The sequence below is a fragment of the Phalacrocorax carbo genome, chromosome 1 (genome assembly GCF_963921805.1).
Source record: "Phalacrocorax carbo chromosome 1, bPhaCar2.1, whole genome shotgun sequence".
NCBI classification, from domain to species: domain Eukaryota; kingdom Metazoa; phylum Chordata; class Aves; order Suliformes; family Phalacrocoracidae; genus Phalacrocorax; species Phalacrocorax carbo.
In genome coordinates this window covers 143323864-143348890 of record NC_087513.1, presented here as the reverse complement: position 1 = coordinate 143348890, position 25027 = coordinate 143323864, and the positions used below count along the sequence as shown (strand labels likewise).

The 25027-nt window shown below is 40.4% G+C and overlaps 1 protein-coding gene across 9 annotated transcripts in view; it reads left to right on the top strand.

Annotated features, from left to right (window-relative positions):
• LOC104051940 (cohesin subunit SA-2) overlaps positions 1–25027 on the top strand; it is a 63244-nt gene that overhangs the window by 32306 nt on the left and 5911 nt on the right. For 6 of the 9 annotated variants that reach the window (XM_064437935.1, XM_064437895.1, XM_064437878.1 and 3 more), the window contains 16 exons: positions 4645–4752; positions 6744–6852; positions 7690–7807; positions 8668–8771; positions 9214–9306; positions 9392–9481; positions 10480–10683; positions 12110–12186; positions 13148–13235; positions 14250–14327; positions 16271–16363; positions 17067–17235; positions 19126–19277; positions 20124–20225; positions 21460–21614; positions 21704–21832. In XM_064437935.1, coding sequence (XP_064294005.1) covers positions 4645–4752; positions 6744–6852; positions 7690–7807; positions 8668–8771; positions 9214–9306; positions 9392–9481; positions 10480–10683; positions 12110–12186; positions 13148–13235; positions 14250–14327; positions 16271–16363; positions 17067–17235; positions 19126–19277; positions 20124–20225; positions 21460–21614; positions 21704–21832 — 1869 coding nt within the window. The remainder of the gene's footprint in view (positions 1–4644; positions 4753–6743; positions 6853–7689; positions 7808–8667; positions 8772–9213; positions 9307–9391; positions 9482–10479; positions 10684–12109; positions 12187–13147; positions 13236–14249; positions 14328–16270; positions 16364–17066; positions 17236–19125; positions 19278–20123; positions 20226–21459; positions 21615–21703; positions 21833–25027) is intronic. The other 3 variants (XM_064437911.1, XM_064437925.1, XM_064437943.1) reach the window with 3 other exon arrangements.

Genomic DNA, 25027 nt, shown 5'->3' with positions numbered 1-25027 from the left:
TTTCTTCCACCATGCATCTGTGTTCAAGAACCTTGAGATCTATTCTGAAATCTTATCTTTCCAGTCTGAAGATTTAACAAGAAAAAATAAGACTTACATGTCTCCTGCAGTCAAGTTTCTTAACCAAACCAGCATACCATACAGCATCTGCCTACCGTGCATCTTCCTGCACTCTGTCTCAGCATAATCATAGAATCACAGTGTATTGCAACATGCTAATCCTATTTTAAAGTAGGTGTGAAAGGACTCTTGTTATATTGTAGTGGCAACAAATGTTGGCACTGATCACCAAGGTATCATCTTGAAATACCTGCAGTGACAGCAGGGTAGAAAGAGGGACATAACAGATTAGCTGATTTTTCTACTTAAAAATTTTATCTCAGACATTAGAGTACTTTCAACATGTATTTTTGGTTTATGGTGCTCAGTGCATGAATAATGTTTTATGAAGTATTTGTAAATTTGGATGTTTAACTTGAATTAATATTAAATGCAAAAATAACATATTTTTTTTTAAAACCGAGATACTTTATGTTGGATTACCAATGTCCCCATAATGTGTGACAGATCTTTCCCTGCACAGCCATTAAAACAAAAAAAGAATAAGGTAGCAAGACTTTGAAAAGTGCATTAAGTGCATATTTATTTTACTGTTATGATTTTGATGATTATCCTTGGCATAAGCAATAGCACAGACCAAGAGAGGTGACTCCAGCAGTCATGTCTCTTGCATACAGTAAAACAGAACAAAAAGCAAGCTATCAAATTTTTCAACTGGTGCCATATGCAGAACAAAATGGGTCTATGATCTCCCCTTAGAGTAGTCCCACCTTCTTCTTCATGACATGTTCACGCTGAAGTGCAGAGAAAATGGTGTGTCATGACATTGGTATGTGGAAGGCCATGCCTGTTTATTTTTAGGCATCTAAACACTGGCAGGCACTTCTGGCTTAACCTTTATCTGTTGCTTGGCATCCTGAGGGCTGTAAATTTGCAGCGGTATTATTGCTGTATTTGAAGTATTCTTTGAATGTTTGATGATTGGCTTATGTATGTAAAAAAGAAAGGCACCCATTTACTGTGGTAGTATTAGTGGTAGTGGTAGCAGGTGTAGTAAAGTGCTGCTACTTCCCGAGGCAAGTAAAACCCCATAGCTCTCATTTGAGTGACAGTTAGGAGTATAAACCTCATTGTATCACAGACAGTAGTGGTTAAGCAGTACATGAAAAGTAGTAGTAGTGCATACAGGTATTCCCTCCCATTCAAAAAATTAAAAAAACCTCAAGTAGAGTCATGAGTGTCTGTCAGCCTGTGCTGCAAAGAAGATGGGTTGCTTTCCCCTCCTCTGTGCTATTATGGAGTGCTTCATACATGGCCAAAGCTATTGCATCTGACCTACACTTGTCCTGAGGAGGGAGGAAATAACATTGCTGTAGATTAATGTTACTGGAGCAAATTCCTAGCCTCTTTGAAGACAAAGTTAAAAACAAGGAGGTTGGGATTTCAGAGTCACAGAATGGCTGAGGCTAGAAGTGACCTTTGGAGGTCATCTGCTCCAACCCTTCTGCTCAGGCAGGGCCACGTAGAGCTGGTTGCCCAGGACCATGTCCAGACAGCTTTTGAATATCTCCAGTGATGGAGACTCCACAGCCTCTCTGGGCAGCCTCTGACAGTGCTTGGTCACCGTCAAGAGTAAAAACGTGTTTTCTGATGTTCAGAGTAAACCTCCTGTGTTTCACTTTGTGCCTGTCACCTCTGGTCCTGTCACTGAGCAGAGCCTGGCTCCATCTTCTTTGCACCCTTCCTTCAGGTACTTACACACATTTCCCCCGAGCCGCCTTTTCTTCAGGCTGAACAGTCCCAGCAATCTCAGCCTTACCTCATAGGAGAGACAACCAGTCCCTTAATCACCTTCATGGCCCTTCGTTGGACTCTCTCCAGTATGCCTGTGTCTTGTACTGGGGAGCCCAGAACGGGACCCATTATTCCAGGTGTGGCCTCACCAGTGCTGAGCAGAGGGGAAGGATCACCTCCCTCAACCTGCTGGCAACACGCCTCCTAATGCAGCCCAGGATACTATTAGCCTTCTTTGGTGCAGGTGCACTTTGGTGGCTCCTGTTCAACTTGGTGCCCACCAGGACCCCCATGTCATTTCCGAAGGAAAAGAAATTTCTAGGGAAAGACAGTTTCATTTCTACTGGAAAGGCAGAGTCCTTAAATTCTACCCAAAGAGACGGCAGGCGTGTTCCTGAGCTTTTCGAGCTATCCAAACAATTTAGGCAAGGAATTCTTTTTTAAGTAGACACACACAGGTGTTGCATTCACTGTTTCCATAAATGTGCTAAGAAGACAAAACCTGAAATATAAAGAATAAAAAATTCAAATCTAAAAAAAGTGTACATTTGACTGGCATGTTCGTACAGGGAATTCCATTTAAGATTAAGAAAAAAGTTGTTTACTGTGGGGGTTGTCCAATACTGGAGCAGGTTGCCAGAGAAGTTGTGGAGTCTCTGACTTTGTAGATATTCAAAACCTGCCTGGACACAACCTTCAGCAACCTGCTCTAGCTGATCCTCTTCTGAGCAGGGGGTTGGTCTGGATGATCTCTAGAGGTGCTGTCCATCCTCAGCCGTTGTGTGATTCTTTGTTGTCCCACTGTAGAAAACAGTATGTTTGTAGAGAAATTTCTTCCTTTTCAAGCTGTCCACAGTTTTTTAAAAAAATATAGAGAGAAAATGACAAGGGCAGCTTCAAAGAAACTAGTGCTTTAGAAGAACTAAATAATAGATTGACATTAAAAAGAATGAAAGAAACCTTGTCAGACTGCTAGTTTATTTCAGTAAATCTCCCACAGCCTTTTAATATAAAGACTTGCTATATCATGATTCTTACTCCTGTAAGTGCAATTTGTTGTCAGTCTTTGTTTTACTCTCACTTTTTAAACTTGTAGAAGTTTAGTAAATTTGATACTTCATGGCTTCACAGGACAAACCAGTGCTTATTCATATACTCTAAGGCACCAGGTTGTGTCTTCCAGTTTCTTACTGTTTAACCTCAATAAACACATTTTTACTCTATTTCCCCAATTCCATAGATGGCTGAATAGGAGTGCCATAAATGTTTCCCTCTATGCCAATTTCACGATGTATATATATACTCAGAGCACTTTCTATATGTCCTATTACTGCAACTATATACTCAAGGGAACTGCAGGTTATGAGGCCACCAAAACCTGCCTGAAGTATGTAAGGCAGCTTTTCTTTTTGGTTGAGGGCAAGCATTATCTTGCAAGATTGACCCATCACTTTTGGAGACACAACGTCAGCACTTCCATTTAAAGATCTTTTTACAGTTCCAGTGACCACTGTAAGCAACCTTGGAAAAAATGTGAAAAATTCTAGTGATACATGAGTAAATACATTGTAAAGCTAAAATGAGGTATCAACTATAAATGAGAAGCTATTGGCTTTGAGAAGTGAGTGCTGTCTGGTTTTTGTTTCTTTTTTGTTTTCCTCTACTGATTTTAAATCCCAGACAGTGCTAAAAATATTTGCAATAGACAATCCAGTGACACTTTCACCTAATGTGAGCTCACTTTTTTTCAGTCAGGTTGGAGGATGTTTTGGGGCTTTGTGACTTGTGAGGATGCTAAAGGATGCAATGGGTTTGGAGACAAACAGGCAAACGCAGGAAGGGCTGCTAATTTTTGTAAGACATCAGTCCCAGCAAACAAAGGGCATGAATCCTCAGTTTTAGAGAAGGTATTGGACCACGGCTGTAGATGGTTTTAAACTGTTACCGTTTAAACTGAGGATTGAGTCCAGTAATAAATAAAACCCTTTCCCCTCACCTGGCTGTAGAAAGTGTAAGGATTTCACATGTTGCTCTTTCGTTCCCTGAAGCAATGTCCAATGACATTGTTATAGCAGTAAAGAGCAGGCATTTTGAAACTGTAAGCCTTGCTTTGGGCTTCACTCCTCTGGTATCTCTTTGGTGTGTTATTCAACCTTGATGCTTCAGTTTCCTGTTTGTAAAAGGTTCATATGAATACCATTTCTATCTCCCATGGAGGTGGCATGTGGTATTCTCAAGATGTGTAGCTGCGTGGGAAAAAATTGTGACTTTGAGTGTGTTTGCACAGATAGGTCAGAGTCAAAAGCATGCTGTCAAGAATATGGTTTGATTTCTTATTATGTGTGACTCTGTATAAGCGTAGTGCAATAGAATATAGGTTTTAAAATACTGTAATAAACAATTTAAAGAGAATTTGTACTGCAAAATGAAGGCAGCTTCTATATTATCTTTCAGGAATATCTAAGCATAAAGTGGAGGCATGATTTTCTATTTTACTACTCTTACTCTTTACCGTGACCAATAATTAACCTTAATGATAGTTTAAATTAATGTTCATGTCCACACAGTGGGCCTGATTCGTCATGGCTTGCACAGACCTCTGTTTCTCTACAAAGCAGGTAAAAGAATGCTACCAATTTTCTTTGATAGCATTTGTAGACATGTCCTACAAAAATTTAGCTGTGTAAACAAGTTGCACAGCTATGGAGAATCAGGTCTAGTAAAAGCTGGACATAGCATATTCTGTGCAGATAAACCTGAACTATAACTTCCATTGTTATTTTTGCCTAGGAACTGTGAGGATGCATTATCAGCTGAAGACTGTGAAACATTATACCAGTTTGTTTATACCGCACACCGTCCACTTGCAGTAGCAGCTGGGGAATTCCTTTATAAAAGGTATCTCTGCCTGTCTGCCTACTTCTTGTATATTCTCATTTGTTTCAGAATGAAGGTGGATTTATTTAAGAGGGACATTAAGCATTCATTTTTCTGCCTGAAGTGTGCACCACAAGGATAGCAGATGTGCTTTTTTCTGCTGAATCAGAAGAGAAATGCTGTCTGGGGGTAGTTGTTTGTTCCCCTGCACAGCCCTGGCCTAAGAGGCATGAGAAGAGTTGTAAGACTAACACAGAGAATATGAAACAACTGACTGATCCACAGATGCCATGCTATGTTGAGAGCATACTTCCTCTCTACTTTCTTTTCCTGTTGCTTTGCTTCTTACAAGCTAATTTATCACCTGGTATCTGCTGGATTTCCATAGCTTTGGTAATTAATCACAAAAATGGCCTCCTCCCTTTGGAAGTTGCCTTATACATTGTAAAGGCTTTGAATAATGAGAGATGCAGCAGATTAAAAAGCCCTCCCAGTTTTCTGTCAGGTTAATGAAGTACAGGGTTTATCTTCCCCAGGAGTAACTCTTATAAATGGGCTTCTTATAACAATGGTTGCACGAAGTCAATGGAGTTGGCACGCTAAAAAGAGAAGAAGTAAATATTCTGTCTCTACGGCTGAGAGAAGTAATTTTGCCTTACAAAGAGGAATGAAAATAAAAATATTTTGGCAAGACTTTTGTGGGGAAAAATTCAGAAATAATAATGATTTGTGTTTCTCACGTGTGCAGAATCTCTTCCTAGCTGTCTCTTCCTAACTAGCTGAACTGCTGACATTCTGGGGTTTGTGGAGCCAAGTCCAACAGAAACACAAATGAAGATAAATTTCTGTTTTGATGTGTCTTCTATCACATCTGCTACTCTTACTAGTCTTTTGTGTTGGTTCTAATATTCTATGATAAATCAGGTGGTTTTCCTCTCAACACTGATGCTTTTTGCCACTGAAGTGGTTGCCCTGATGACTTTTTCTGTCCAGCTTCCCAGTGCAGCGTGGACACTTTGACCCTGTAAACCTCATCCTTGTTATTTGCCCAGTTCTTCGCTGCGACACTTGACACTTTTGCCAGTATAGAAGTGTTTGTTCTAGTGTGATAGAGATGTTAGTGACACCCTCCTTTTCTTGGTCATACTGGTAGTAGTTTATATATATACATATACACACACACACATATATGTAATACTTGTGCTTCTCCCCACCCCCCCTCCCCTTGGTTTGCATGAAATCTCCTTAATGTCTGCATTTTTAATTTATTTGCTTAGCCGGCATAAATTACAACAGTGGAAGCACTTTCTGAAAGTATAAGCTTTTACTGACATTGAGCAGTGTGGTCCTGCTCTTAAATCCAAGCTATTTGGATTTCCATGAATCTGTGGGGATGGCATTCCTGTATTTATCTTGGGATGAGTACTTTTTGTGAGCAGTACAGTCACAATCATTTTGGATAAAGAGGGAGATGGAAATTGAAGTGTGATATTGTGCTTCATACTTCAGGCAGAAGAGGAAGAACAGTTTTTCCACTGTATTTGTGAAGTTGAGTGAATTGCCTCTTACAAATAAAAGATACTATGCTGTCTTTAAGAAGCTTCAGTTCCAAAACATACCGTGATGTGGATGATGGTTGGGTAGTAGTATCTCTACACTGTAAAGGTTTAAATTCAGCCTACAGCAAGCCCCTTTTCAAGCATGAGCAAATGCCTACCTCATTATATGTTCAGCGTAGTGTAATCTCATCTGTTGTCCAGAAAGCTGGCAGGGTACCTGTGAAACTGTCGGAAATAGTCTCTGCATCCATAGGGATAGCAGATCTCTCATAATGGAAAACAATCTAATCTAGTTTCCTTTCATCTGATAAAAAAAGTCTAATGTCATTTGGAATAAATAAGTAGACATTTAGAAATACAGTCCTTGGGATCTTGACAGAATTAGCATTATACTGGCAAATCAGCATAAGGAAAATGTGGCAGAACTGGACTGACTTCCTTTTCTTTTGGCAGGCTGCTCAGTCATGAGGGAGATGAAGAAGTTCAGCCCAAAGGAGGAGGGAAGTTTGGGGCGAGTACTGACCAGCTGAAAAGATTAATACGTTTTTTCCTGGAGAATGAGGTGAGGAGAATAGTCCCTGCAGTAAGCCTTTTAAATCCAGTGTTGCATAATCAACTGTTGGCTTCCTTTTGAAAGCTGTTTCTGATGGTGAGCTGTGAAATGTTTGGTGTTTGGGATGTTGTCCCTTTCTAGGATGAGTTTTTAATGCAGATGTTTCTGTTCTGTTGTATTAAAACTAGTTTACAGCTATGCTGAAGGAGAGAATCAGTGCTGAAGCAGCTTCTGAAAACAACCTGAAAGACTAATGCCACTGAGTGAGGGTTTTTTGGTACATGTCTGTGTCTGCAGGCAGATATGGGGTGCTGTACCGTGGCTCTATGCTGACTAAGAACGGTGTAGTTTTGCTGAGAATTTTATCAGCTTAAGTGCAGTACTTCACTATTTGGCTTTTGCAGTTGTGCAGACCTATGTCTGGCCAAAATGTCTCAGACATGGCAGGTTTGAGTCTTCCTACAAAGCATATCCCAGACATTGCTTAAAATGTTGATTCGTTTCTAGTCCCAAGGTTGGATTTTTGGTTGTTATGATCAGCAGTATAGCAGCAAGTTTATATAGAAGCTAGTTTTAAAGAGATTACTTAAATTACAAAGGAAAGGTACCCTAAAAAGAGAAAAGCTTTTTTCCTGCTTTTCCTCCCCCACTTTCTCGCTTTGTATCAGACTGAAGACATGGTGATTAAATGTTCATTAGCCTCAAACTAATTATGTTGGAATACTGTGTGTGAATATATGTGTGAATGACAAAGCTTTGTAATTGGAAAAAGGGAGAGGAACATATGAAACTGTATTCCTTTTAACTATGTATTTGCTTCTATAAGCTTGTGTTTTTAATCCATAGCTACACAAACATGTTGCATACCTCATAGACAGCTTGTGGGACTGGGCAGGAAAATTCCTGAAGGACTGGGAGTGCATGACCACTCTTCTATTAAAAAATACTGAAGACGGTGGAGAAGGTGGGTAAGCAAAGACCTTAGTTTTTACTGAATGATGAATCTCTTTATACTGTTTTTTGAACTGTTCCTTCAGCTGCTTTAGGATCATTCCGTACAGCAATACCCTTTGAGCCCAAATTGTGGTCCCCAAGGGCCACAAAGCAGATGCAACTCAATGCGCTGTCAATGTGATATTTGTATCAACGTATTTGTTTTATTCAGTGCTCTGTATTTATGTAATGTTAGTTTAGAAACTTTGCAAGAATACTTGCATAATTGAGCCATAACACTTATGTAACATTCATTTGTTTTGTTTGTCCCAAACTTAAGAAACTAAAATTATTAATTGAGTGCAGTATTGTCTGGCTGTTGTTCACGTCTGAAAAGAAAATGAGCGATGTGCTGAGTTCATAGACATCTAAAACTCTAGAGGATTGTTTTTTTGTAGAAGTATTTTAAAGTGAACTTAAATAATAGTAGTTGTAGTAGAAGAACTGGAGATGGTTGTGTGATTGAAATCAAAGTTTGTAGACCCAGTGAGTTGAAGTATTTTGGTACTCAAAGAAGCAGCTTTTTCCTAAATGAGATAGTAGTCAGTAGGAGTAGGTCTTGTTAAAGCTGCCTGTGGTTTTGGGAGCCCAACTGCCCTAGAAAGTTTACCCATGAGAGGAATAATTGCTTTTGCATTCAGTAAATGTAGAAAATAATTTTCTTCCAATTAAATCAAACACTCTCTAGGTGTTTATTTAGCAACACTGCATCTTTCTTTCTGTAGTGTCCTTCCACGGTTGCTCAGATAAATGAGTAGGCTTTACATTAGCTGTTGCTGCATCTTCATTTTTCTTTTGTGTGATGCTGAAAGGAGACTGATTTACTTACAGCACTGAGTGATGCCCATGAAAGTGCTCTCATTGAAATTATCCTCGCAACCGTTAGAGAAGCAGCTGAAGGTCATCCTCCAGTGGGCAGAGGCGCAGCCAAAAAAGTCAGTGCATTTTAGTCTTATTTATTGTCCTATAATCACATTTTCTTTGCCTTATGTGCTTCACCAGACAGCGTGTTCCTAGTGGTAGGTATATCTTCGGAAATAAAATGGCTTATTTTTATGAAATGACACAGTGTCTTTTGACCTCTAGATCTTATTAGTAGTGGATGTTGAAGGAGATCAGCATTAGAGGAAAGCCAGTTGAAGCATATTATTGACAAATGGTGAGCATTTTATCCACAAGATATAGCTGTTCAGCAATTTGCATCTAATTTAAGGTTAACAAAAAAATAAAAAGCATCTGTTTGTTTCCATGAAAAAGTATCTTTATCTTAGCTTGATATGCTTTAGACAAAGGCATGTGAATTAACCTTGGGTTACATGTAGAACTCCTCTCAAATCTAAGAGATTTTATAATTGAAACAAAATGCTTTATCTGCAGATTCTGTCAGTAAAAGAGAAGAAAATACAATTGGAAGATTGTACCAAAATTACTGAACACTTTATTATGGTGCTTCCTCAGCTCTTGGCAAAGGTAACTAACAGCTGCTTTTTGAGTGCACGTTAAATATTTCATTAAAATTCCTACAGTGTACTCATATCCTGTTTTTTCTCTGCAGTATTCAACAGATGCACAAAAAGTGGCAAATCTTCTGCAGATTCCTCAGTATTACGATTTAGATGTTTACAGTACGGGACACCTAGAGAAGGTGAATAGAAATTGGGGTAGTCGGTTCATATGGAATGTACTAAATTTATGTGGCAATGTACAGAGTTTAGTGTGACTTGGAACAAGCAGGAGACTGTTGAAATATAAAGAAATGGTCCCATACCTTGAAGAAGGTGGTCTTACTCAGGCTTTGCTTTATTTGGATCTGCCAAAGAAAAGCCTTAGTGCTTTTCCAGTTCTGGTATGCTGTGGCTGAATGATCTGTGGTTTCATGCGGTAGGCCTGACCCTGGGTTTTTCATGGTTGGGTGGAGAGAGGGTGGGTTATGCCATGTGTCTAAGCTGGTGCCTCCCAGGAGTTTACTACAGAATAGGTTTCATTCTCCTTGAAGACTGACTCCCAGCTGCTGGGGAATGATAGTAACTGAAAGATAAGAATGGAGATAGTATATCTGCTGATGGGAGAGGGGTGGTCAGAAACAGATAAATGAAATCCTTGAAATAGCATAATGTATTCTTAAGCAGGAATGTTTACAGGGAAGTAATGTTAGGCGAACACTCCTAGGTTAATTTCAGCACAAAACGTTAACTGGGAGAGAGAGGGTCATTAGATAGCAGAAGTTGCCTCCTCTCACTAAGAGTGAAGACCAGTTGCTGATGTGATCTGAAACGCCCTCCATCCTCTGCTGCTGAGGGAGACAACTTCCGTTGTTTGGAGACACACCTGTCCTTTGGAAAGGCATTTTTTATTCCTTACCTTTGTCTTTATTTTTATGGAGTGCCAAACCTGTATTGCTGAAGTAGAACTTAAAGCACTTGCTTCATTATTTAGGAAGATCCAGAGACAATAATAATGAAAAAGAGCTCTGAACTCAGAAAAAAAGTTGTACCCTCTAATCCTGCTCTGTTGCTCCCTAGACTGACATTTATTTCATGTTGGCTGTATGACCTGTAGAGATATATGGGCCTAGTGAAATGTATCTAAATCATATGTGGGTTTTGTACAATTTTCCTATAATATCCCTTTTATCACTTGCAGCATTTGGATGCTTTGCTGAGAGGGATAAAAGACATTGTGGCCAAACACTCTGACATGTCTGTTCTTGAGGCTTCCTCCAGGACTTACTCTATCCTCTGCAGTGAAGACATTGCCATCTACAGCCAGGTGGATCATGCCCGAACTGAACTGATAGATGAGTTGATGGGACAGTTTAACCAGCTACTAGATGGCTTCTGGGAAAAGGCAAGTGTGACTCATTGTGGAGATAACCAGACTGTACCCCTATGAAAAAAGAAGACAAAAAAATTAAGGGGGATACAAAACTATTTTTTCCTGCTGTTTCTCTTCTTGAGGGGAGCAGAGCTTTCAGAGGTGGGTTTTCACCTCTGAAAAGATCAACTGTTTACATTTTAGTGAAGCAGATGTACTTCGTTGAGAATAGATTGGGGAGAATAATAAGCTAGGTAGTCCAAACCAGCACCACGTCATTTTATGTATTCTGAATATTAGTGACCTAAACTCCATAGTTGCTCCTTTACTGTGCCAAAGATACTATGTGCAAGATCAACTAAGAAGTGCTGAGACTGTTCCCAAAAAGGTATAATTCTGTATTCTACGTATTTGACTGTATGCAGGATGCCACTTTGGCTGTAGAGGTAGTACTAGGAAAGAAAAAAAAATCAACCCAGCAGTCTGAAATGCATACCGTATGACTTTGGGGTCTTTGAAACGATGGCTTTCCCCTTGAAGGAGGACTGCAAAGTCTCCCTCAAAGTTTTTCATTAGTTCTAAAAAGCAGAAACAGCTGGTGGTGATATGAATAGCTTGCTGGCTGAACTGAACAACAGAAGCCCGCAGCTGATCTGATCAACTGTGCCGTCATGAACAGGTGTCACGCCATGGTATGAGAGTTAACACTGGCAGGTTTTTATTGGACACTGGGATATTGTAAAATGTGTCAAGCCAAAAAATCCCCTAACCTCAGATTGGATTTATTTTGTTGGTCTTAAATAGATGTCTATGTCAATGTGGGAGAATGTGTACTTATGAGAAACAAGATAAGTGCTAGACCAGGGATTCTTCAACTCCTTCGTAGCGTGATCCATATCTAAATAAAGAGATTTTCTCCTGGAACCCCTCCCTTTTAATTCCTGGTTGTATATACCATCTCCCATAATCACGTAGTATACTTGTGGAAACTACAGCAATTGCATCTATGGGAAAGTATTTAATATATTTTTAGCTATCTTTGAATGTGATCTAGCAGCTGGAAGCAAGGAGAGTCAGCGCCATGTGAACAGTTAGCTTTCCAGAGATCCCTAACAACTGTGTTAGGGACCATGAATGGCCTGTGAGTCTGAGGGTTAGCACTTCTGTGTTAGCCTAATGGCTACTTTTTACCCTGTGTTAGCAATACTGTAGCATAGGGAGGCTGCTGTGGGTTTATTAGCGACAGGTTCATTTCCTTATACAAAGTTTCTGTGCAGTCAGCGTGTTGTTTTCTTTTTACTGTAGAGGAAGACATGAGTAGCGTGGTTAAAGGTGAAAGGACTGGGGAGGGCTAGTGGAGAGTAATTCAAGCTTTTGGCTTGGTTGGGAAGAGAACGTAGCAGTTACCTTGCTCCACACTGGCTAATTCCTTTCTCTTTCCCAAACTTTCGTAATTTAGGAAGAAGGATTTTGTACGGATGCAGGAGAAACTTCCCGGATGCAGTCTGCTTTGAGAAGGGTGGCAGCTTTTCATAAGTGAGATGTTTATTTACATTGTCTACTTCCCCATGTACTTAAGTGTTGACCTAACAGGTGCAAAGTGAGAATTGCTCTTGTTTGTTGGGTTTAATAAGATTTTTCTCCAACGAATGAAAATGATCCATCTGAGAGGTGCTGCAAGGTTTAGTTTCTTCTTAACACAACAGTACTCTTGGATATGGAATTCTTTTGGGGCTTCTTACTGAGGTTGGAGCATCAGCCCTAATGTGGCTAGGAAGCGTGTGCTACAGAGTTGGGATGACAGAGATCCTCTCTTTGGTGCCTCCCTCCTAGCTGGATGCTTTTGCACTGCCTTACTGTCAACACTGGTTGTCTGTCTGAAGAGGGTATAGTGAATGCAGTCTTTTTGCCCAGCAGATGTAATCTGCTTTGTTTGTTTTAGTTTACTTGATCTTCCTTTGTTAAAAGATGGATTTCTTAAAAGCTTGGTTCTCCAGGGATTGTTCACAAAGTAAATTATCATGTAAGATGGAGGGTGGGGGAATGGGGCCTTCTTCTCAGTGTGTCTTTTACTTATCCTGTGTGCTAGGGCTGCTCTTTTTCTGCAAAGAGAAGTCTAACATTGAGTTGCAAACACTCAAGAGTATTAGAAATGCATTTAAAGCGGGGTGGGGAAATTATTCTTTAGACCTTTTTTGGCGCTTAGTGAGGACAGAGTGTAGGAAAATGTACAGAGCTCAAACTTCTTTTTCCTCTCCTCATGACACTGCAGTTTTGTGGTAGGAATGCAGACTGTAAAGCTACGGACTAAAGGTTGCAGCGTTAGATCATGAATAAATTAATTTCATTTCTCCCGCCTCATAATTAATAATTAGTCATTTTAAAGTTATTGCTGTACAACAGATGAAGGCAAAAATAGGATACATTTAACTTGTTTGGTCAGGTGAGATGTCATTTCTTGCTTAGTGTATGATTGTTGTTCCTTTTTCACTTGCAGTACCCATGATCTCACCAAGTGGAACCTGTATGACAAGACTTTAAAGTTGCTGGTGTTTGAAATGGAACACTGGAGTTTGCCTGTTCTGGTGAGTTGCTAATAATTAACACTGAAAGAGGTTTTTCTTGTTGAAAGTAGGAAAATTTAGGAAATATTAAATAATCTTATATATCAGTGTCCTATGAGGCAGGAAGATACTCTTTCCATTTCTCAATCTGGGAAACTGAGGCTGTCTTTGGTGTAACATTATTGGAATCACTAAATTTATGCCATAGGTTCTTTTACTTTGGAGATGGTCCAAAACTTTGATAGTCATCTGACATCTGGATTGATCCTTTGTCATGCTCCGTACTTCCCACTGATGGCACAGTCTTTCTCTCAGTATCTATGAAATTGTTGGGACTGTGAGGAGCCCCTTATAGACTGCATGTAACCGGAAATTGGAGTACTTTGGACCTGTTGCTTGCAGATTGACTCTTGGTGAAGATGGTTTGTAATTGCCAGTTGTCTCAACTGCAGCCGTTTGGTTGACTGGTTGCCTCAACTCAAACACTGGCGGTGCCAAGATGGAGGTGTATATCCTGGGATTACAAGGTGAAGTACTCTAGCAGTCATGGATGTTAATCAGCCCTGGTTTCCAGGAGCGAACTTGAGGTTATTTGGAAAGGGGTTAAATTTAGCTGGGTAGAGAGAGCCTGCAGCCAGTGAGTAGAGGTGGACTTCTTTAGATGGAGCATGAGAGCACCAAGGTTTGGCTTCTGCTCTGAATTACCCTCTGGAGGAGATTGTAGAGAAATCCTGAGAAGCTAAGCTGAAGTTAGGCTCTGTGAACACCCTTTTTAATACATGGTTACTCCCCATTGAACTCATCAAGATGTCAGAATTCTGCAGAAGCAGCACCTTAGTAATGAAGTTTCTCAGTGGGCAGCATTTTCTTCTATGTAAACCTATTAAGTTTATTTTGAGGGTCTAAATACTTTACAGTGCAGAAATGGTCATGCAAGCAGCGTGCAGAATGTCAGGCTTGGATGCTTTGTTTAGTCCTAAGATTTTTCCTGTTGAGCCTTTCATGTAAAAAAAGGACATGTGTTTTTATTTGCAGATGATCCTGCCAGCTCTCCAGTGCACGTATTTTTCTCTCCTGTGGCAACTAGCTGCAGTTTCGGAAAATTCTCCCAAGGTTGGCCACTCCACGTAATTTTGCAAACCCAGAGTTGTCCTTCTAGAAGTTTAAGTTGCTTTTCTATTCTCAGACTCAGATTGCTAGAAGAAAACAAGTTTTCCAGGAAGATAATTTGTGTGTATTCTTGAGGAAACCAAATAGAGTTGAGGCATTTTCTCTCTGTCTTGCCCTCTGTTTTTTTAAAAAGTGTTCATGCTTTTTCAGTCCACAGGAGAGTAAGTGAACAATGGTTCACCTCTATTTTTACTGCAAAACATGTGCATCAAATTCCTGGGGCTTGATGGAGATAAGGAACTTGTTCCACTGCCAAACAGTTTGTTGTTTTCTTGTTTTAAGCATCAAAGAACGTTCAGTGAATACCCCAGGGAGTCCTGTTGCTTTGTTTTGTTTCCATTTTCTTGTTTTACTTATATATTTCTGGCAGAAAGTTTGAGGAAAGTGGTAATTTTCTCATCGGCTGACTGCATACTTTCTTAATTGGTTTTATATAGTGCCAAGCTCCGTCAGGTATTTCAGAAGACAGTATGGTTTAAGACACCAGAGAGGAAAACTCTTTTATGCTGTGGTTCATGCGTGAATGTGTACCTGTGCGGCTCCTCTTTGTGGTGATTTCTGACTACACTGAGTGCTGCTGCTTCTGTCATTCTGTCCCCTTCCCCTGGTGTTCCTGTGTGTACAGAACAGGACGCTGACATGGACATTTGTTTTGTGTGAGAAATGCTAGCTGGGAGGTTACCCGTTTGGTGACTGATTCACTATCTATTCCCGTCCCGTTCCATTCCTGTGTGGATGTCCACATCTCTCACTGCTTTAATATGTTCTGCCTTTCAGTCCAGACACCGTTAGCTTGACTGATAACGGGGCAGCACATTTTTTAATTTGACCTTTCCTATGGGAGCAGATTCTGATTGGAAGCACAGTGTTACGGCCCACTCTGCAGGGCCAAATCTGGATGTTGGCAGAGAGAGAAGTTCCAAGAGCAAAAAGGAACATTTCCTGGACAGCAGCTCTAGGACTCTTTCTTCCCCCACCCCCCTCCTCCCCCAGTACTGTTAAGGCAATGTTTTGCCTCCCCCTGTGCTTCTTCTTAGCATGCCCTGGGATGGATCCCCTTTCTTATAAAGATACAGTCGCATAGCATGAAATCCAGCCCTCCTGTAAGGGCATTCCTCTTCTATTGACTGCTCAAAGCTCCGTGCAGTGCAATAGCTGGGACCTAGTGAAGGGTCAGAAAATCTTTTGTGTGGCTGTGGGCAAATCAGATAGTTTCTCTTGCTGGATTCATTTTAACGAACAGAGATGTCTAAGTTTCTGAGCTCCTGAGTTAGCGTAGTTAAGCTGCATTCCCTCTGTAGTCAACAGAGGGAAGAGAGAGGAGAGCAACTCCAGAAGGCAGTTCACATTGAAAGTTAGGTGGGATGGACCAGAGTTTTTCAGACTCTGCTTCCATCTCTAAAGTGGAAATAGTTAACACTGCTTTATAAGGATAAGCTGAAGTGAATTCTGCAAATTTTATAGTTGCTTGGAGGGCTGTATGAGGGATTACACGCTATTAGACCTGCCCATCCTATAAGTGGAGAAACAAAGGGTTTGTGACTTGTTGAGTACCACTAGCCTCAGCAAGTGTGACAGATGCACATGTCCTACTAGTATTGTCATATTTCTGTACCAGATTGGGGGGGAAGTATATATTTTTATGGTTTGACCTTTCTATCCCAGATACCATGCCTGAAAACAAGACATGGTTTTAAAGTTATTCATAGCTAGTTAGCTGTTGCTACTGTGAGATGTCAGCTTCTTTCATAATGTCATCAGCTGTGCTATCTTAAATGAATAGTATCAGTGGAAGAAAGATGCAACTGTTGTTTGTTCTGTAATTCTCTTTTGAATGATAGTCCCTAATATCTTTGTCTTGTCACTTTTCCTAAACACATTTTTAGGAGACTCTTGTTGCACTACAAAGAGAGCTGAGGCGTTTCAGTCAGATTTGCACGTGCTTCCTCCACCATAAGGAAAAAGATGTAAGAGAAAAGGTTTGTGTTTCTCTATCACTTCACTGGCATTCATGCTCAGTCCTCCTTTTAAATGCCTGCCTTTCTTTCCTTTACTGATTTTTGCTGTTTTTCATCTCTTAGCAGAGAAATAACGCTTTAAAAAACCGATCTCCGACTGTTTATTTTAGAGGAAAATTAAAGTTATGTTAGTTAAAATGCTACCAAAGTTAGTGCTTTAATCAAGCACAGATATGTGTCTGCGTGGGTCCATCTGCAGAATCAAGGCCTGAGTCTGCATGACTCTGTCTGCCAGTTGATAATCATTGTGTTTTCTGATTTGACTGATCAGTGTACTGGTTGCTATCATTGCTTTATTAGTGCCTTGCTATGTATATTACTTCAAAAATAACAAAATCAGAGAGATTGTCCAGTGATTTACGCGTTAAAGGAAAGTTATTATAGCATAATAGAGCTGCTCTTCCTTCCCATGGAAGTTTGAAAATCTAGGTGGTGTTCAGGTATGATACTTGTCTCTACTGTATCCTAAGGTAAAAGTTCTGGAAGTGCTTAGCTGTGGAATTTTATCACAGGTTGGGGCAAATGGAAATTTCCAGCTTGCAAAGAAAAAGTGGGATAGAAGCTAGATCGTGACTTGCGGTGTTTGGTGGAGGCACACGGTGGAGTTGGCATGAAAAGTGACATGGTCTCTAAATTCTTTTTTGGCTTTCTTTGCTTGATACAGGCTTTCATGATACTCTGTGACTGGTTGCTGATTTTGAGTCATCAGGATTCAAATAATAATGAAGAAGCAGTCGGACTTCTAGATTATCTTCCTAACACATCGCTTCAGGAAAAACTGCTTTTGTTTATCCAGGAACATGTTTTCATAGAGGAAGAAGAGGAGAGCAAAGGTTAGACATCTTCATGATTGGAGAGACAGTCTACCACTTTTGCTGTCATTTGTTGTCTGCGCTGAAGATATCAGGAAAAGGGACTGATCTATTTATTCCCCCGGGGGGGGGGGGGGCGGAGGGGAGGGGGGTGTTGGGGTTTTTTTGGTTGGGCCCCTTTACAAGCAAAGTGGCTCACCTGTGGTGCACTGATCTGTATCTACTGTGGATCAACCACAGGAAACAGCTGCCAATTTACTCGTAGGTAGGAAGGACTGATGTAATGCAGGGATGGGAGAGAATATAAAAGTATTTTGTAGACTGATCTTGGTGGCAGAGAAGATGGTGCTAGCCACCTCTGTGGAAGGTCTTGCAGTGTTACTGTGTGACTCCGTCAACGCATGGACACTTCTAAGCCGTCGGAATAAAGAACTAGTGGATTTTGATTTGGGGAGCGTGGGTCAGATTTTGTGGGAAACAGCTACATACTTGTATTGCCTTTTTCAAACAAGTTCAGATGACAAATTGAGGCTGTTATTGCGAAGGCTGGTTTCTTTTGTGAGTGTTCTGAAAATAGATTCATTGTGGTTTTGAGGCCAAGTTCAAGTGTCATGCTTTGAAAAACCAAGCAGTGTTCTAGGTTATTGTGTCAAACTTTTGACCTTCAGCTGTTCAGATGGAGCTCTGTGTTCAGTTTTGGGCAGCACACTTATCCAGGTCACAGTGTATATGCAAGAAGAGATGGGCCTAAACTGCAACAAGGGAGATAGTAGAGGAGAACCCTTAACAGTAAAGGTAGACGTACAATAGAAAAGATTGCTTAAGTAGGTTGTAGTATGCTAGTCATGGGAGTTTTTGAAGCAGGTTATGTTTCAGGTTACATATGTTATATATCTGAAACTGATAAAGTGGATCCTGTTTTGGGTTCAACGGCCTGAGATCTGTTTCAAACCCATTTTGTATGATGCTTTCAATTTCACAGTCCTCCTTAAAGGATCCTTGTCATCCCATTGCAGATTCCATCCTGAATGAGCGATTCTGTCATGCTGTGTGAGTGTGCTTGTCTGTGTGCACAGCTGGTGGCTGCTCCATTTTAGTTTTAACTCTAATTTGCAGATACTTCTGATTGGTCACTTGCCTTATGTTTGTTTCCAGGCCCACAGTCATCCTAGAGGCAGAAACAGCCCACATCAAAGTTGTAGGTCAAAGACTGAAGCCTTTTGGCAGTGGATAGGTTACATGCACAGCAGGAAAGGGAGTATCTCAGCTCTCCTGCTGCAAGCAGCTCTCCCCAAGCACCTTCACAGCCGTGCTGGAAGACTCTTGAGAGTATTTGTTTTCCACAAATTATCCAGCTAGTAATTAACTCATGTTCTAGAGACTTAATGTGTTCTTAATTACATGAAATTACTTATTTCTTTCACTCTTGTTGATAACCACTTGGAGAGTTTCACCTGAACTCTTCTCCTGTTGACATGGTATGGAAACTCTTGTAGGGTTTCTGATGAGTTATGTGCTGGTTTTCTAGCATCTGTGCTATTCTAAGAAAAAAAATGTGGTTGCAATTTGTCTGGTCTCTTCCTTTCAGTGTGTTTGTGCCTTTAATTCTGCGCTCTGTTTGGTTCTGTTCTATAGTTGTGAGCAGTGTTGTACAAGAAGATTCTGACTAGTAGAAGTGTGATAGACCAGAGTAGAAGACTGTGCAAATAACTCGTTTTCACTGTCATCAACTGCAAGCTCTGAAATGGAAATAAACCTGTGTTTTCTGATGTACACAGGAATAAATGCTAGCATCTGTGGCCTAGCATGTTGACAGAACAGCTGAGTCTGTGCTGTTTGGATGAAAGTTGGTTCATTAAGATATCTTGAATAAAGTAGTCGAAAAAAACTTCACTGCCTTTGTTTCCCTAGACCTGACAGAAGAGGAGGAGAGAAAGGATGAAAGTTGCAAACTTGACGACTTGCACAAAAAGCGGAGTCTTCTTGCAGCATATTGCAAGTTAATAGTGTATAATGTGGTAGAGATGACTGCGGCTGCCGAGGTCTATAAGTATTACGTGAAGGTAATGTTTTAGATAAGGTTTCTTTGCCTGTCAGTGCATTTTAGTTTTCAAAAGTGACTCCAGTGTTTGTCACAGATGTGGGGTTAATAGTCTTATGGCTCAGAATCCCTGTATAATCACAAAAGGACTATAAAATCAAGCAAGAGTGGGACAAATCTCTCCTAAAGAGGAGAGATTTGTCTGGTCTGCAGACAAAGTAACTGAAAATTGACTAGAGGGTATGTCTGTCTGAACATCTGCTCCTCAGCTTCTTCAGAGAGGCCATTGCAGAGAAGCAGTTTATATAAGGCTGGGAGAGTGTTTTAACTGTAGAGATTCTCACATTGAAGTGGTCAGCTTCCATCACAGCTCACACAGTCCATATGCAGATGGCCTAGATTTCACATGGGTCCCTGTGCTTTGACAGCTGGTAGAGCTTCAGCCACTCTGAAGTGGGTCTCAGGAGGCTGAAACAGCACAGAGCGGGCAGTTGCCTTGAGTCAACTAACAGGACTTTGGAAATACCTGAATGTGGATCTTGTTCTTTACTTCATCGTGCCCAAGGCAAGCATTGGTTAAATACAGCAAACTCTATTTCTCTCCCAAAGGAGGCTTTGTTCCTTTTTTATAATGAATGCTTAACAATTTCAGTGTAACTGTAATCCTCACGTTGCTCTTAAAGGAGCATATTGTTGCGTTACATATGAAATAATATAAAAAGTCCAGTTTTCATCTTTTAGCTTGGGTGTTCTGGTATTGGGACTGTTTTAGGAACTTCTTGTGTGACATAAACAGAGTCATGTGTTTTGCTTACTCCCAGGGCTAAAGGAGGGGAATGATAATTCTCATTTGTTTTGTTGTTAATAGACCTATAATGATTTTGGAGACATAATTAAAGAAACATTAAGCAGGATGAGGCACAATAACAAAATTCAGAGTGCCAAGACACTGATTCTCTGTCTGCAGCAGGTACGTCTCTTACGACAGCTTTATTAATATTGGAGTTTTTTACCTACCTTGCCATAAATATTCAAATTAATTAAAAAACCTAGTGGAAGAAATTGTTTCCTTGACGGTACTTTCTATGTATATGTTGGTGTTGCGAGTCGCAATTAAAACTCCTTTCAAATCATTACATCTGTTTTAAAATGTAATTTTGTGCACGATTTTTTGTCTCGTTTTTAATCTTCAAATGCACAGTGTGTTAGGACTGATGTGAGATTATGGAGTGTTTCTTGGGACATGGTAGGTGTCTGTGAACTATAACAAAGGTTAAGGATATTATTCTGTGGCTGGGCAGCTCTAATCCCCAGTATTTTCAGTGTTTTTTCTGTAAGAAAGCGGGGTGCAGCTCTTCTGAAGGGGCTTTTGCAGCTGCTGACTGATGAGGCCAGTTAGCTGTTCTAGCAGCTGCTTTTGCCAGCTCTGCCCATGACCAGAGCTGCTTCTAGCTTAGAGTCACGCTGTAAGCCACAGGGCAGGCTCCTCCCAGGGGGTACTGATACATGAGCTTTGCTTATTTCATAGGCATTGCCAGGGACTTAGATCTGTGAACTAGCCCCTGAAATCTGAGCTTAGATGAGGCTAAGCAGCATTTGGCTCCATATATTCTGCTGACATAGTCAGGACTTTGTGTTTAGGTATCACATAGACAACAGACCCTTTTTGGCCTTTGCTTGACCTTGAAAGTTAACAGGTTGAAGACAACAAGCTACCTCCATGTTCTGTGAGGAAGAAATCCCAAAACAGAGTTAATTGGGCTTGAGACACGCATTTGACCCAGTTTCACTCTCAGAAATTGGACTACGTTACTGCCAAACTTGCTGCTTTATATCTACATTCTGATATTCTGAAAGCCTCTCAAGCAAATTAGGCCTCTTGGGCTTTTGATTCAGAAGTCCCAACGGGAGATGGGGTCAGTGGAGCCATCATCTTCAGGAATTGGTTGTCTATTTATGCACATAATTTTTTAAAATTATTTTTTAATTTGTGTCTATCTGTTAAGCACAACAGCATCTTTTCTATCAGTTCCTGGTTGTTGTTCCAGTTGTGTGCTTCTGAAGCACATGACTTAACTGCTCTTTCGTAAGGCTTCTGTCTGTGTAAGCTAACTGTTGTTTACTCTGCCTGTCTCTGTGTCCTCCTGGTGTTTTGTTTGCCTGTAGGATTGCATATGGTTGCTTATCTGAGACTTCTTTTGCAGCTGTTCCAAACACATGCAGAAAGCCAAGACAGCAGTAGCAGTGTGGACTTCTCTTCTGCTTCCTTCACAAATATGAAAGAACTTGCTCGTCGCTTTTCACTGACATTTGGCTGGGACCAAGTGAAGTCTAGGGAATCTGTAGCCATGATACACAAGTATGTGCCACGTAACATCACTTTGTCTATGGTCATTGCTTTTGTTAGTTGTCTGGTTTATTACTCTTTTTTTTTTTTTCTTCCAATAGGGAAGGGATTGAATTTGCTTTTCGAGGAGCTACTGGAGTAGATGGCAAATGCTTGCCTCCTAACTTGAGCTTTCTATTAATCATCAGTGAGTTTTCCAACAAGCTGCTAAAGCCAGACAAAAGACTAGTGTAAGTTAAGTTCTCGTATGCTGTCATACACAGTTTGCGTTTCGTGTATCCCTGTACTTGGGACACTTGACCTTCAGTGTTGCAGAAGTTGCTCAAGGGCTTTTCACAGAACCTTTGAAATCAGTCTGCCCCTGAGGCTGTTAGCGTGAGAGACACTTGTTGAATTTTGTAGTAGTAGTTATTTCAGATTGTATGTGCAGTATGCATTCTAGACCCTGTTTGGACATAGTTATGGCCACATACGGCAATTCTTCTAAAGCAAAGGCAATGTTAACTTGTTTGAAGAGATTTGCAACTTGACTGGCTAGTGGAGCAGTAAGAACGCTTTTCTGAACAGAAAAGTAAAGCAGAGAAGACTGAGGAACAGATAGTGCCCAATTGTTATTTTGTAATGATTTAATTCCACAGCCTCAGGACTCAAGTATGTGAGTTCCATGGAATATATTTGGAATAGAAATATACATGATGCTATTCATAATGCGGACATCTAAATTCAAGAAGTTACTACTTACAGGAGAATATGCCGTGATCCAGTTGGGCCCATGTTTTACAGTGACTTAAATATTTACATTTAATAGTATAAGAATGATAGCTGTATTTTGGCATCATGGGGCATTATGCATCTGAACAGAGGTATATGATTATGTCTTTTATTCCCTTCTTCACCTGCCGCAACCCCAGTCATTTTTGAGAAGGGAATAACGTTCTTCCTTCTTGACCTTTGTCATTACTTCCCTAGTCAGTGCTGCTTATTTTGGATCTGGATCTCTGCACTTCCGTCTTCTATTAACAGATACTGTAAAAACTATTGCAAAATATATAACAGGTATTTCCATTTTCCTGAGACCATATTTGAAGACATGGAAATGTCAGATGAAACGTTAAGACTCATCTGCCTTTTGAATTTCTGAGCAAATCACTCCAGTACCTGACAAGAAGAGTTCCACTTTGCAGAGGAAGTCAGCAGAAATGGAAAAAAACCCCAACCATCACATCTTGCTGAGGCCTGTGTAACTTGTTTGCTCCTGTGTCACTTTGTCTTAAATTGCAGGTTAACTTCCATGGGGCTGTGTGTGTCATCAAACAGTTTTTATATAACAAGGGTCAAGAGTGGTAAAATGTCTACTTTCTGTTACTTTACATGACAAACACAATGTATTAACAGTTACCAGCTATCCACACAATGTATTTAAAAAATTAAGTCAAACCCCAAATGCAAAATACAGAAGAAAAATATTTGGCATATACTGATTATGACCCCTGGTAGATCTAAAGGGAATAATCTATGGGTAGTGATAACTTCCCTTTCTATTCTTGCATTTTTCTCGGAGAGAATCTTTGAAATCTATGACTAGAATTGGTTTCATAGAATCATAGAAGGGTTTGGGTTGGGTGGGACCTTAAAGATCACCTAGTCCAACCTCCCTGCCACCTTCCACCAGATGAGGTTGCTCAGAGCCCCATCCAGCCTGGCCTTCAACACTTCCAGGGATGGGCCTCCACAACTTGTCTGGGCAACCTGTTCTAGTGCCTCACCACCCTCACAGTAAAGAATTTTTTCCTAATATCTAACCTAAATCTACCCTCTGTCATTTTGAAACCATTACCCCTTGTCCTATCACTACATGTCCTGATCAAAAGTCCCACCCCATCTTTCTTGTAAGCCCCCTTTAAGTACTGGAAGGCCACAATAAGGTCTCCCCGCAGCCTTCCCTTCTCCAGGCTGAACAACCCCAACTCTCTCAGCCTGTCCTTGTAGGAGAGGGGCTCCAGGCCCTGTTTTGTACAGTTTCTGTACAACTCTGTCCATGTTGTCTGGATTTTAAAGAGCTGTTATCATCTGTGTTGTGGCACTTGTGTAATACGTAGATTTCTGTTAATCCATCCTTGAAAGACTTTGTAATTTCATTTACCTCCAAGGAGTAATTTTTAATGAAACAAGAGGAAGATAATTTGTTGTTGATATGGGCAGATTTAAAGCTAAATCCTGATAATTTTTTTCCCAGGTCTATATTTAACTTCTTGACGAGAGGATGTATTCCAGAAGTATATTCCTGAATGTATTAGATAGAATTAGAATTAGATTAGAATGTATTAGATACATTCCGGTAGGTTTATTCAGAGAGAACTTTTGCGGGAAATACGGAACCTAGCAGGGAATGCTCTTTTACTTCAGTTCTTACTGCTTTGGACCTTCCCACTGCTGCTAGGAACAAATGGGAAACAATAAAATTCGCAAGGGGGGAAATGGCCATTTTATCCACAACTACATTCAGACCATGTTTCCAGAGTAACAGTTTCTATTCTCGGAGGCCTAAAATGCCTTGCAGGGGCTGGAGATTATATTTCCTCTTAGAAATATTTAGGTTTAGCTCTGTCATAAATTACTGAATGGAATGTTTTAGGTCAACATGAACTTTTAGAAATAAACATCTGGTTATTTTCATTTTTATTATTAATCATAGGATTGATGTCCAGGTCTGTATGTTAGCATATGTGAACGTACCTGTAACAGATGAGATACAGAATATGGGCATTTGTTAGAAAGGAGTATATTTCAACACCATCAAAGTATATGGATTTTAACCTCCTCCCCTGTAATTGCCCAGGCTGTAGCAGTAAAATATCTGACTTGTCAATTGCTCTGTGCCACAAAATGCACACAAGAAATGAATTACTGAATAACAAGCTGCATGAAGGGCCTGATTCCTGCATCACTAGGAGTCTTTCCATTGACATTGATAGCAGTTGGATTAGGCCCTAAAACGGTAGTTACAATACATGCTTGTTTGAAACCAGCAAATTCCATTACCAGGGTTGCTTGATCCCTGGGGCCCCCGGAGTCCAGGACTCTAATTGTTTCGGAGTCAGTGCTTACCCTAACCTCCTCCTAGCACCGGTTTTCTTGTTTTGCAAAGCAAATGAAATGTCTGATATTTTCCAGGCCATACTCCTAATCAAAGCAAGAATAATGTACTGTACAGGCTAGCGTTAAAACTGTCACTTCGGGTATTTGCTAAGGTGGGCTCTGTTTTAACAACGCTGGGCTTGATTTTAAAGTGATGAGCTGTAGCTGAAATGTAGTGAGTATCCAGTTTCTAATTCTGCGTCAGTCTTTGGTTTTCTTCTCTTACTGTTGGGAAGCAGGAATGGGTCAGAAAGGCTTTGTCAGGAATGTCCTGTTTTTCAAAAAGA